The 12,849-nt window shown below is 36.5% G+C and overlaps 1 protein-coding gene across 7 annotated transcripts in view; it reads right to left on the reverse strand.

The window, feature by feature from the left end:
- LRP2 (LDL receptor related protein 2) overlaps window positions 1–12,849 on the reverse strand; it is a 114,583-nt gene that overhangs the window by 42,754 nt on the left and 58,980 nt on the right. For all 7 annotated transcript variants that reach the window (XM_038143380.1, XM_038143377.1, XM_038143378.1 and 4 more), the window contains 10 exons: window positions 12,181–12,309; window positions 8,392–8,558; window positions 6,580–6,723; window positions 5,517–5,626; window positions 4,465–4,642; window positions 3,935–4,148; window positions 3,236–3,475; window positions 2,913–3,101; window positions 1,084–2,004; window positions 367–532 (listed from right to left, as the gene is read on the reverse strand). In XM_038143380.1, the coding sequence (XP_037999308.1) occupies window positions 367–532; window positions 1,084–2,004; window positions 2,913–3,101; window positions 3,236–3,475; window positions 3,935–4,148; window positions 4,465–4,642; window positions 5,517–5,626; window positions 6,580–6,723; window positions 8,392–8,558; window positions 12,181–12,309 (2,458 nt within the window). The remainder of the gene's footprint in view (window positions 1–366; window positions 533–1,083; window positions 2,005–2,912; window positions 3,102–3,235; window positions 3,476–3,934; window positions 4,149–4,464; window positions 4,643–5,516; window positions 5,627–6,579; window positions 6,724–8,391; window positions 8,559–12,180; window positions 12,310–12,849) is intronic.

The raw sequence follows: 12,849 nt of genomic DNA on the forward strand, positions 1-12,849 counted from the left end.
ACTGCAAAACTACAAGAAAAGATCTTTCTCTATTTTGGCTCACACTGACAATGGAGTCTTCTAGAGGGATCACTGTGTTCCACTGCAGTGAACTTCTGAAAATTTTTTCCAGCTCCTATGTGAATCCACTAAAGTCAATTAATCTCTTTCTTATCTTTCTTAATTATAACACAGCATAACTGGTAATGAAACTAGAAGCACAGTATCATACAGTAAAGTCCCTATCCTCTCAGGAAAGAAGAATTCTTCTGAAGCATTCAAAGAATACAACAGAAAAAGGTTTAGGGTTATAGGAAGTCTCTGGCAGTCTTTGTCAAGGTCTAAATTGTAGTTTCACCTGCAGTCAAAACGAAGTGCAACACATACCCTCTGCAGGGATCTAATACAATGGCTCTTGGCCGTGGCACCCGGGCGATCACTGTACGGTTTGATCCATCCACAGCCATCGAGCTGATGGTCTGATTGAGGTAGTCACTGTAGTAAACTCTGTTGTTGATCCAGTCAAAGGCTATGCCATCTGGAGTCCCCAGGTCTTAGGCACATGCAAGCAAACACACACAAGCTCAGCACAGTTTCCTGAGATACCTCAGCACTCTTCATCTATTATAATTTGGCTACACTGAAGACTTCTTTGAAATGCCATTGGTACCAGTGCAAATCTGCCCATTTAAAAAACTGGAGTAGTAATACTTGGGAATCAGGCAGACCTGGGTACACAATAGTGTTACAAAGACATTTCCCTCACATAGATTTAAGTTCTGGTTGCTATTCTTCATGTAGCAGGAATCCTCCCTCACTCCATTATATTAATTTATTACATATAATGTTACTTTATTATGAATCATTTTATATACAGAATAATATCTATCCAGTTTTATATTTCTATACCATTGGGATCAAGATGAAATAAGAATCTCAGAAAAGGAAAAAAATATAAATAAAAAGAGCATTTTATTAGATATCTTAACTAAGTGGTCGACCTTGACCTTTAGCATAAAAATACCTGTTGAGCTAGTGGTAGGTGCTGCAGGTCATGTTTTTTTTAACATCTGATTACTTTGTGCTACATTTCAATGCACTTACCAGATGCAACTACAGTTGGAGAGCTAATTCCTGAGTAAATACTAACATAACTGATTCTTCCTGTTCCTGAAGGATAACTTTGTGTAAAATATATTCGGTTGTTTATGCTGTCAAAATCCAGGGCCACAGCAGTTCTTAACACATTGACTGTGCGGAAGGGAGGACTGTGGTTTTCAGGATCTAGATGGATACTTCTGACGGCATTTTCAAGAGCAAAAATCAGGTAATCATCTGTTGAAATGGAACATCTCTTGCCATCACTGCCTAGTGTTCCAAAGGCACAACCACATTTCGGTGTCTGAATGTCAGGGAGGGCAAAACAGAGGTGGGAACAACCTCCATTGTTGTCCAAACAAGGATTGTTGTTGACATCAAGGGGAGAACGTGACTGGAAATTACTGTTATAAATTGTAACATCCCTTAGCCAATTAATGTTATCTCTTATTACTGTTGGCTGATCAGTATTGCCTGGCTGCTTGCTGGCTTGGAAGACTTTCTTCAGGTTTCGATCCACCCAGATCATGGAATTGCCGAAGATAGTGATACCATATGGAGTTGGATAGCGACTGCCATAACGTATAATTTCAACATCACCACCATCAGGCTGAATTCTTGCAATCATATCTAAAGAATCGTCCACCCAGTAAACATAGCCATTGCTGTGATCTATGGCCAACCCACGAGGTGTGACAATGCCCTCAGACACAAGAACTGTTCTGTTGGTGCAGTCAAGAAATGCACGTTCAATCTTTGGATTTTGCCCATAATCAGCCCAGAAGAGATATCTGGTTTTTGGGTCAACTACTATGTGCCTTGGCATGTCAATGGTAGTTTTCAGAAGCACGCGGCGATAAGTTGTGTTTAAACGCAAAACTTCTATAAAAGTCTCTGTCAGGAAGGCATTTGTAAAATAAAGATTTCCTGTATACAAAAACCAAAACAAAACAAATCAGAAAAACAAAAGAGAAAGTTAATATTAGCATCAATACCTGAAAAACACAAGTTGCCAAAATACCGAACCACAAAATGAACAGCCATCATAAATATGTTAGTAGTTGGAAGCATAAGGTATTTGCCTACCATCTGATGAGTTAGAAAGAAGACAGCCAAACTGTAAGAAGTCAATTAATTTCTAAATTCTCATGGATGGCCATGGGTATGAATAGTACAGTTGCCTTTTAAAACACACAACTATGAAATCCATACTATGGCACAAGACTGTACACAGGAACTAAATTAAGTGTTTACAGCAGATGATTATCCTAAAACTCATCCCAACATGCCTATCAATCAACTGAAGAACTTTTGCAAAACATAGAGAGTTAACATTTGGATTCATCTCTAATATGTTAGAACAGGAAATGCACATGTGGAAATTATAGTTCAAAGATAAATATTTCTTCTGCTTTTTTTACTTTTCATTGTAACTCATGTGTGCACAGCAATCTGAGGGTAGATAAAAAGTGCTTTCTTATTTACAATGTCATAGCACAGGTTTTGTGCATTCTTCTCTGGTACGTGTTTTCACAATGGTAGTTCACAACTGCGTACAAGCGTACAGACAAGAACAGAGGCCTAAGACAAATATTAAAGGATCAGGAGAGAAAAGGCTCTGTACATCTTCTCTGGTAAACTTTCACCTTTACAGATATATAAAAATAAACATAAGAGCCATTCATTACTTCCTCTTATTTTAAAATCAGTCCATTAATCACAAGCTGGAAGCATGGTACTTCATTCAAAATAGCTCCATTAGAATGTGTTCATGTTAGCCTAAAAATTTTATAATACATAAAGAATAACATTCTCCTAAATTCAGCTGTGCTTACCTGCTACCCAGTCAATTGCAATGCCACGGATCCCATTTCGTCCTATTCCATTTGTAATAACATTTCTAAAATAAGAACCATCAGGTTTAATTTTACGTATTGCGTTCTGAGAAGAAACTGTGCTACTGAAGTCACACCAGTAAATGAAACCAGAAGGCATGTGAACATCCACATGAAGTGCATTTCGTCCTGAAATATTTTGAAAAGTATTAATTAATGATTTTTTATAGAAACTAAATTCTTTAAAGTATGTGCTATGCTAGAAAGAAATGCCAAAATAGTGGGCATGTCAAGATTTTTTTCCTATTATAATATTCACATACCTCTTCCTGCCAGTGGTACCATGGCTTCAGAGTGATCTGATGTCTCTAAACTAAATCCTTTAATTGCAGAGAGCATAGAAACAACTACAAATGAACTGTATGGAGAACAGGTTCTGTTATCATGATTTAGCTGAAAGCCAGTAGCACAGGCGCAGGTGAATAATCCACCAGGTACAGGCAGGCAAAGCTGCTGGCAAACTCCAATATTATTACTGCAGCCATTTGTGGAACCGGCAGAATCTGCAAAAGACATACATGGTAAAATAAAAATCTCAACTGTATCATCACAAACACCCATAGATATACACCCAAATGCATACAGTTGTATAGTATTAACAATCAGCTCACAAAAATAAAGACCCTAATCAGAATACATTTTAGCACAGATGTGATAGCAATGGGTTTACTGGTCTCTTGTCATCTAAGATCAATGGGGCCAACAATCAGATAAAACAAATTTGAAGCTAAAGTAACAACAATTCTTAGTCAACATGACTTTAGTAAAACTACATGAGCCAACAGATGCTTTAACTAGATGGTGGAGCACCTCTTTACCAAAACCAGCGAAAATGCTTCTGACACTTTTTCTGAAAGCCAAATCAAAGCATATCCTTTGAAAGAGCAACCACTCAGTCTCTAAGGAAAGTTCAAGTTTTTGCAAGTTGAATATCCTGAAAGATCTCTCTTGCAAATACTCACTGTCTCTGTAATACACTCGTAGGCTCTTCAGTCTTGGGACATTATCCCTCAGTACTACTTTGTTTGCACCGGTGGCCTTGTCAACTCGTTCAATTACTTCATAATCTCGATCAGTATAGTACAGAAAGGTACCGTACACAGCAACTCCCCAGGGATGAGAAAGATGAACCACCAGAGTCACACGATTTGTACCATCCACATTGCCTCTCTCAATCTAAGAAATCATTTTAAAGATTAAGATTATATTTCCTATAGCAACTGTTCAGTGTTATAATATAAAACTAAAATGCAACGCAGGATACTGAAATCTCTTTTGTGCATGAAATCTTTAGGTACAAGGTAGGAAGAAAAGGCAGGCAGTATACAATTTCTGATCTTATATTTTTGATGATATTTAATAACAACTACCCAGATTTTGCTTGGTCCTCCCACTCCTATTTATAAGAGAAAACTGAAGTGACTGAATCACTCATGTGAACCATAGATGCAGAGACAGGTAAAGAAACAATTATTTAAAAAATATCTCCTACCATTCCTGTGCTTGTAACAGCCCAGTACAACTTTTGTTCCTTTATGTCAATGGTAAGAAACTCTACGTGGTCCAGGTTGCCAGTGAAGAGGGTTTGTATGCCTGAGCCATCCATGTTTGCACTGGCAATCTTTGCTGGGACTCCACTGTCAGTTCCCTGGTCTGTCCAGTACAACTTCCTGTAACAGACATTATCAGATCTGTTAGCAAAACTGGCAAGAGAAATCGGTGGACCAGAGTCGCCTGAGCATGTGCTTCAAACCCATTCCTCTGCCAGTCAAACACTTCAGCACATGCTGAGCAGAGCTCATGTTGAATCAAACCACAGCTTGAGAAAGACAAGAATGCTTGTTCTCTCAACAAAGAGAAACACCTGCTTCTCTTAAAAGAGAGGAATGCCTCTTAAATAATTTTTAGAAATCCATAACCTTGCCCATTTCGTCCCATGATACCATTAGCAGGTAAATGCACTAGAGTATTATGACTATAACATAAAAGGAGGAGAATAATAATTCTGTTTCACAGATGGCTACAACATTTCTGAGTGAGTTTGGTTTCAATTTTCAGTTAAAACCACAGAATAAGAAAAATTCTAGATGAAACAGAAAAAAGGCAAATTGTTCTTTTTGGGAGCAAGCAGCAAAATTATATTTAGTGCTATACTTTTTGACATGTGACACTTCTCCAATGTAATATGTCTTTCTACTAGGCTCAAGTCAGACATTGCAAGGTATTTTACAGAAAGACTTTGGAGTACTCTTTATTCTGGGTTCCCATTTTTCAGGGATTTTTTCACAATCATAATATTCTGAGATTTTTTTAAATTAAAAAATGGTACTATACAAGCATATTGTTAATTAAGGAGGATGAAAATCTATGTAATAATTTAGGAAGCTATGCACTTCTTTTTTACAGCTTAAAAAGAGTAAATAAATTCTGCTCAAATATGAAACAAAAAAAACCATGTCAAATGCAGGATGAAAACCCTAAAAACCAAGCAAAATATGGAGAATACACTCATGAGCAAATACAGTAGCAGTTTCAGAAATTTACCCTCTTGCTGGATCAACTGCCAAACCAATTGGTGTGCCAGCTCCCAGAGAGGTGCCATCATTGGTAATCAGTGTTTTCCTGTACATTATGTCACCATGCAGCTTCAGGACCTATGCAAACATTGAACTTATCAGACCACGCAATATAGAACTTACAGTGCATTTTCAAATTACAGGAATGAAGCCTAAATCAACACAAGTTGAAATTGCAGAAGATTTTCTTGAATACCATGAAGAAGAAGCACATTGTTCTGTACTCTAACCACCTCCCTTCTCTAACATGCACCCCTTGAAGGAGCTGCTTGCAGCTAAGAACCTGCCTATGATAACAAGGAAGGATCCTAAGTATGAAAATAATTTATCTTTCCGTTTCCATAATATCTTCAAGGCCTGAATGGGTTGATGAAATTCTGATTTAGGAAGTATCCTGTTTCATTTGCTCAAATTAGCTGCCTTTCAATTTAACAGAAGGCATTTATATTTTGGAATAAGAACACTAATGACTGGGTTTATTCACCATCATTACTGTATTATATATTACTTATCCTCCATTTCCCCTACTCTGAATGACAACTTTATCCTGCACGTACCATGACACTGCTTGTCTCTAGAAAGCCACATGATACGTTATCAAAGCATTTGGGAATGGATCTTACTGCGTTCAATGGCAGCATTCCTTTACTATCAGAGGCATTGCATTGGGATCATTGATTTGAAGTAAGGATAGTAGTAACTCTAGTCATCACAGATGCTCTGTGTTAAACACTAGAAGCCTAAGGCATTGTAGGGAGAAAACAAAAGGAGACATTTATACACAAATAAAGTCTGCAGGACAGATCTATGCATAAATAAAGTGTCCAGAATATACTGCTTTCAATCTTTTTGACTATGTTTAAATTTAAGTTTCTGTTCAAGTTTGTAAAGTATTTTTCTACCAAGAGATTACACTTTGAAGTAAATCTAATTAAAGTTTTTCACAAATAAATATTACTAATTTCAACCTGTATACATAGCAGTGAAAAATCTAGGCTCTTATTTTCCAGTTGTCTCCCTTAAATAATTACCTCAATTGACTGTGTTCCTGGGTTACTGTAATACAGGTTTGCAGATATCCAGTCTAGTGCCAGACCAGTAGGAGCACCAATAACAGCTGCTGGAGCAAAAACTGTCCTGTTGGCTCCATCTGACCTCACTCTGTGAATTTCACCCTTGGAAAGAAAAATAACAAAAGTTAAAAAAATATCAAGAGCAGAAAACACTCTTCTATTCCAACTACACTAGCACTTTTATACTGCAGTCTTTTCTAATGCTAGCACAGTTCCAGGAGGAAGAAGGCAGAGGCAGATATAGGGCAGAACCAAGAACATAAAATGGAGCACAGGAACTAGAGAAATATCTTTTTTGCAGAGGATGATCCATGACTGACACAGGTGTCAGCGCTGTTTGGGAGCAACAGAAGCCTGAGGCCTGCAGGTCAGGGATACAGCTGGGGGGCACAGCCCAGAGGCACACATTTGTGAAGCTTGGTCAAGACCCACCTAAAGCAGACCTAACACCTAACACTTGGCCTGCAAAGGCACCTGCCATTCCCACTTGCCAGCATTTAACTTGCTGTTAATGGATGTATCAGCCCTTGACCTCCCACACTATTGTATATGTCAGCTGTGTCTGCTGGATGATATCTGTCAAGAATATTTTTTCAGACTGCAGGGAAGATGAAACAGATTCCCAAGTACTTAAGTTGTTTCTTGGGAAAAGATTTGCTTAAATAGGTACATTTAAGTACTTCATTGAACTAAACATTCTAACTTTAAAAGAACAAATAATAAAACAAATTGTATTTTCTTTCTTAGTGGCATAGAATACAGCTTAAAATTAGTTATTTTTAAAATTGTATATACTTCAGAGCTGCAAAATGTCAAGAAAGCAAATTGGGGAAAAAAACAAAAATCTTGTGTGGATGAAACATAACAAGTTTGTGTGAATTGTTTCTGTTAAAACATAATTACAGAAATCTCCTTATCTACCATCATACTTCTCCAAGACCTAATTATTGCTTTTCTTGACAAAAAGAATTGCTTTTAAGTTTCCAGGAGTGAAGACATAGTGCAGAATCAGTAGTTTCCTATCACATCTGTCTCAAAGACTACCAAAGTTTTTTTCCTTTTGAAGTGTCCATTCACAAAAAGTTTGTGGTTTTTTCTCTTTTGTTTTTTGTGACAAGTTAGCCTTATACAACACATATAGTTTCTTAGTTTGTGACCAGCAATAAAAGCAATTAGTCAAACAATTATAAATATCTATTAAAAATTAGTTAAAATTCATTTTTAAATCTAAAAGCCTCACATGTGCTACCTGGAAATTATTGTGAGTTTGCAACCATTTTCTATTTAAAGAAAAAGATGCTTGTCCATGATGTCAGTTCATTAAGTGCTCAGACTAAATGCACATTCATTCATTCTAATGTTAAGTGTCACTGTGTCCAATTCACTGCTCCCATGGAGAAGTGCTCTGGCTGTGTTTGCAGAGTTGACTCTTGAGACAAGAGAGCAGAGAGAGCAGACCACAGCACAGCAGGGCATGAAAGTGTGGGTCTGTCAATGCTCTCCAGCATTTCCTGTTCATGTCTCTGAGCCAGAAAAAACATTAATCAGATGTTTCTGCTGACAAAAATAACAACTACTTTACAAAAGAGACAAGGTTTCTTTACTTGTCCTAGGACAACAACCAACCAAATAAGAAAACAAACAGACAAACAAAACAAACAAAAAACCCACCACACCACAGCAACAAAAAGAAATGCTAACATATTTCAATCCAAAACACTTTTCAAAAATAAAAAAGGTTTTAATTTTCAAACACAAATACTAACTTACTGGATTTTCAACCCAATAAATCATCTGTTCAGAGTCATCAAAGTCAACATCAACACCATTTTGAACTCCTGCTATTGGAACCATAGCATCATTTGTCTTCTCCTCAGGGTTCAGAGAAATTCCATAAATTATATTATCTCTTACAGCAATAAGGAAAGGGTGTTCAACTGTGAAAACAAAGAGTAATTCAGAGTTGATTCTGGTCAACAAAAAGGCACTATGATATGCTTTTCCCCTCCCATTCAGAAGTTCCCTGATGCTGAGAATGGTTCAATATTACCAGTGATGTTTTGAAACCACTTACACAGAGGTTTGTTCCCTCACCAGGAACAAGGTTATCTGTTATTTAAACCGCTGTAACATTTTAAGTTTCAGCACTGTGCAATCACAATGCAAATTCTGAGGAGAAGGAAGTAAATAAGGCAGGATAACTCACTGCCAGACAAAAGAAGGATATTTGTGCAGCTGCTCTAAGCTGCTTTTTCAAATCTCTGAGAAGGGGAACCAGCCAAAGCTCTGAGGAATCTGCAGGACCTGCCTGTGATAGGTTCTAATGCATATTAAGCAGGACCCACAAGCATGGAACAATGTCACAGCTGCAACTGCTGATCATTATTACAAGATATAACGGCAGTACTGTTTTCTTATTTTATCCCGAAGGGAACAGACATACTCCCTTATGGTATACTTACTTCTATGTAAACTTGCACCCTTGTGCTTAAGTCTTATTAACAAAGGGCAATGCATCACGTGATCTGAGAAAATGCATCAGAGAGCTGCAGAGTGAGAGTCAGCAACTGCATTTCTCATCTGCTGGGGACTAGGAGAAGAGAATCTCCTGAACACAGATTCCCTCCTCTCTTCCTTGTGCTTTAGTGTTTGGAGAACAAATCCTAGCCTCTTCTTCCCATAGGCACAAGCTACCACTTAACAAGGAACGGGGCTGCTGCAGAAGTAACCCATTTCCTCTTTTATAATAGATCAAAGACTTGGTTGGTTTGATTTTGATTTTCTTTACTGGCTGCTTAACACATTTATATAAATTTTGCAGTAAAAATTCTGGCATGAAAAACCACAAAACACAGCATTACTGCACCTCTCAAAAATTATTCTCCATACTTCTCTCTGGCTTCTAGAAGTATTTGTCAAATCTAACTTACTGCTTCAAGTTTTCCACCTATGCAAATCTATACAATCTGATGAGTCCTCATTCTTATGATAGAAAACAGAGCAAATTTACTGAGCTATAGAGACATAAAAAAAAATGTAGCTTCATCAGATTGGCATTGAGATAACTTCTGCAATTCTTAAACTTAATAGAATTTACAAGAAAAATTATAGTCCATGTAATATTAGTGTATTGTTATATCAAATATGCACATGTACCATATTAATACAATATTTTAATATACACAAATTCCACTGTTTCCAAGCCAGCTTGCTACATTACCACCTTTTATATCAATCTGAAACACAGCTTAAAATAAAGTAAGTTCAAAGGCAAGTTTTCTTCATCTTATATAAAGCTAAAAATGGTGCAATCCTAGAATCAATGAAGTTGGTAGTATTTAATATGCAAAGTAAGCAGAGACCAGCAATATCACTGTAGAGACACTGGGCAATCAAACACATGCAGCTCAGTTCAATCTTTCTTCTAAGATTGTGCTGGCCTATTAAAGTAAACAATGACAGCAAGGATAAGGATAACAGTAAATATTAGTAAAGAAATGACAAATGCCTATTTGTATGTAATATAATCAGAAAATAGCCTGAGTTGGAAGGGACCTTTAAGATCATCTAGTTCCAACCTTTCTAACATTGGCAGGGACAATTAATCATTAGTAATTATTAAAATATTTTACAATGAAAAGAATCAGTATATATTTTTATAACTTTTTCTGGTGTGCTGACCTCCAGCAAACACATTTTTTTTAATTACCCACATTTGTAGATATTTTCTACATACTGTTTCAACTGTGTAAATTACATTTAAATAGAAAAAAAATAAGCCCATATAGTTTAAAAGAATTGTGCTTCACACAAAGATACTGCTATTTCTCTCTTACAAAACATTTATGTCAATAAAAGCGCCACAGTTGTACCCCAGCAGACACAGGGAAATTTGCAACACGTGAAAAATAGAGATAAGAACAGCTCAATTCAGTGGCAGAATTGGGTCAACCTCTACACATACATGTGCTTCATCACTGGCATGTTCCATTTCTTTCATCATGATCCCTCTATAAGCACGCACATAATCAAAAAAGTGTAGATTTCAAAAAGAATCCCTCTTTTTTGTAATAGATTTAACAAATTCACACTTCATTTCAGATTCTTTAAATTGGTAATTCCCTTGCTGCTGACTAAGAAAAAAGTGAATGCAATATACAGCCCTTTAAAGAGCACATTGCTAAGTATCAAGCAGGAAAAGAATGTGATACTGGCCTTTAACATTTAAATAGTTTTAAAAGAAAAGGATCTTTTGACTGACAGATTTCTAGTGCTAGCTCATCCCCAAGATAATTTCAATTAAATTTCAGTTATTTGAAGCCTCCGATATAGAGAGGCACCAAAGCACACAACATCTGTACAATTGATGGAAAAATTAATAATGCTTCATCTGACAAAAGCAATATGGTCAAATTTCCAGTCACAGATTGCTCGCCACTAATTTGAATTTTTCTGACTTCTCTTTAAATGAATTGGCTATATGACTTTTATAAATTGCTGAGATCTGTGGACTATCCAAAGATAATTTGATGGTACTTTTTGATATGAAGTTTTATTTGCAAAGGTTAGTTCTGGCATCACATGTACTCATATGTTATTTTAGGCTGTGTTTCTAGACCTTTTGCATTTGGCAAACTACTTTTTTACACTGGAGAGGGAAAAAGCTGAAGATGAGAAATTTTGATCTGAATTTCAAAATGCATTAATTCAGATAGGCTGAACCAAGTATTAAGTAGCAGGAACAACATCTTGCCTGATTAGAAGAAACCGAAAGATCATTAAGATCTTTTAATCTAAGATCATTCTTAGCAAAAGACAGGCTGAGAAAGAATGTGACAGTCACTTCAAATATATATAAAACAAAACCTACCAGGGCTAAAGGGCAACTACTCACGCTATTTATTGTGAAAGATAAAAATAAAAATAAAAATCGGAAATGGACATAAACTGGGGAAGACTACATTTGAACCGAAAACTAGTTTTCCAAATATCAAAATTGTGAGGTTCAGTGAATTTTAGGGGCAAGAACCCAGATTAATCTAAAACTGGAGCATGACTGGTGAAAGGCAGCATATGATTCACAGTCAAGGGCAACAATGAAACTAACTTCAGTGACCAAGAAGTCCCTTCCAGTCCTGCATCCTGACACTCTTACAATTACAACCCCTGCTTCCAAGCTGCATACTTACAATGAACACAACGATCTGCCATAGTATGTTTTTATCTTTAACTGATACTAAGCTCCTTCAATATGTATTTCAACAGCCAGACATTCCATATGGTGAGAAATTTTTAAGTGTGGCTTCTTTATATTGCTTACAAGAAAACTAATTTCACCCATTTTCCCCAAATGAAGAATCTGAATCTCTGATTCAGTTCTTTCTCAAACCTGCCTCCAAACCTTTAGGCCAAGTATATTCCATGTGTCCTAAATGAAGTCTGTCTGGAATGGCCCAAACTGATTTCATGAGCAGCAGCACACAGAAGTATGCATTTCACTTGGGAAATTGGATTTGACAATATCAGGTCTTTTCTATCATCTCATTAATACTGCCCTACCTCTCATGCAGTTCCTGTTATCAGGAGAAAGGATCCATCCTGAAGGGCAAGCACAGGAAAAAAAAAGTGGTCCAGACGAAGACAGTAAGCAGAGATGGCTACAGGGGGATGATGCACAGGAATTAATACCTGAAAAAAAGAAAGGAACTATTAGCAGCTCTAAAAATATAAGCAGCTAGAGAGAATATGCTCATTGCTACTGACATTAACCCAGAACTAAGAAAGTTTTGCTATTTCTTCAAAATTAAAATAATGAAATTATTTCTAAGAACCAAAAGCAATACAATATACTTGTGACAGGATACAATTTTCCAAGGAAAACCAGTACATTATCATAGTTTGCAATTTTTATGCATCACAAAAAACTTTCAGACTATATTTCAAACTTTTCTTAACTGCACAAGGAAACCTGTGGGATTTGCTGTCCTTGATTGTAATAACCCTTCTAGATGGGGGATTTAAATTATTTGCTGAAACTTCTTGGAGAAACTAAAGAGAAAACAGTTGCAATGTCTTACTCCAAAATAGTGGGAATTCAATGCAAAATTTCTTAGCTCACTTTGAAACTGTGAATCAATAGTTGTAAAATAGAAAAAAAAAAAAAGACACTGAAGATCTCTCCTGCCTGGTATTATTATTGTACACTAAAATTCAATCTAAACCACTTCC

The sequence above is a fragment of the Motacilla alba genome, chromosome 7, assembly GCF_015832195.1.
Source record: "Motacilla alba alba isolate MOTALB_02 chromosome 7, Motacilla_alba_V1.0_pri, whole genome shotgun sequence".
Taxonomy (NCBI): Eukaryota; Metazoa; Chordata; class Aves; order Passeriformes; family Motacillidae; genus Motacilla; species Motacilla alba.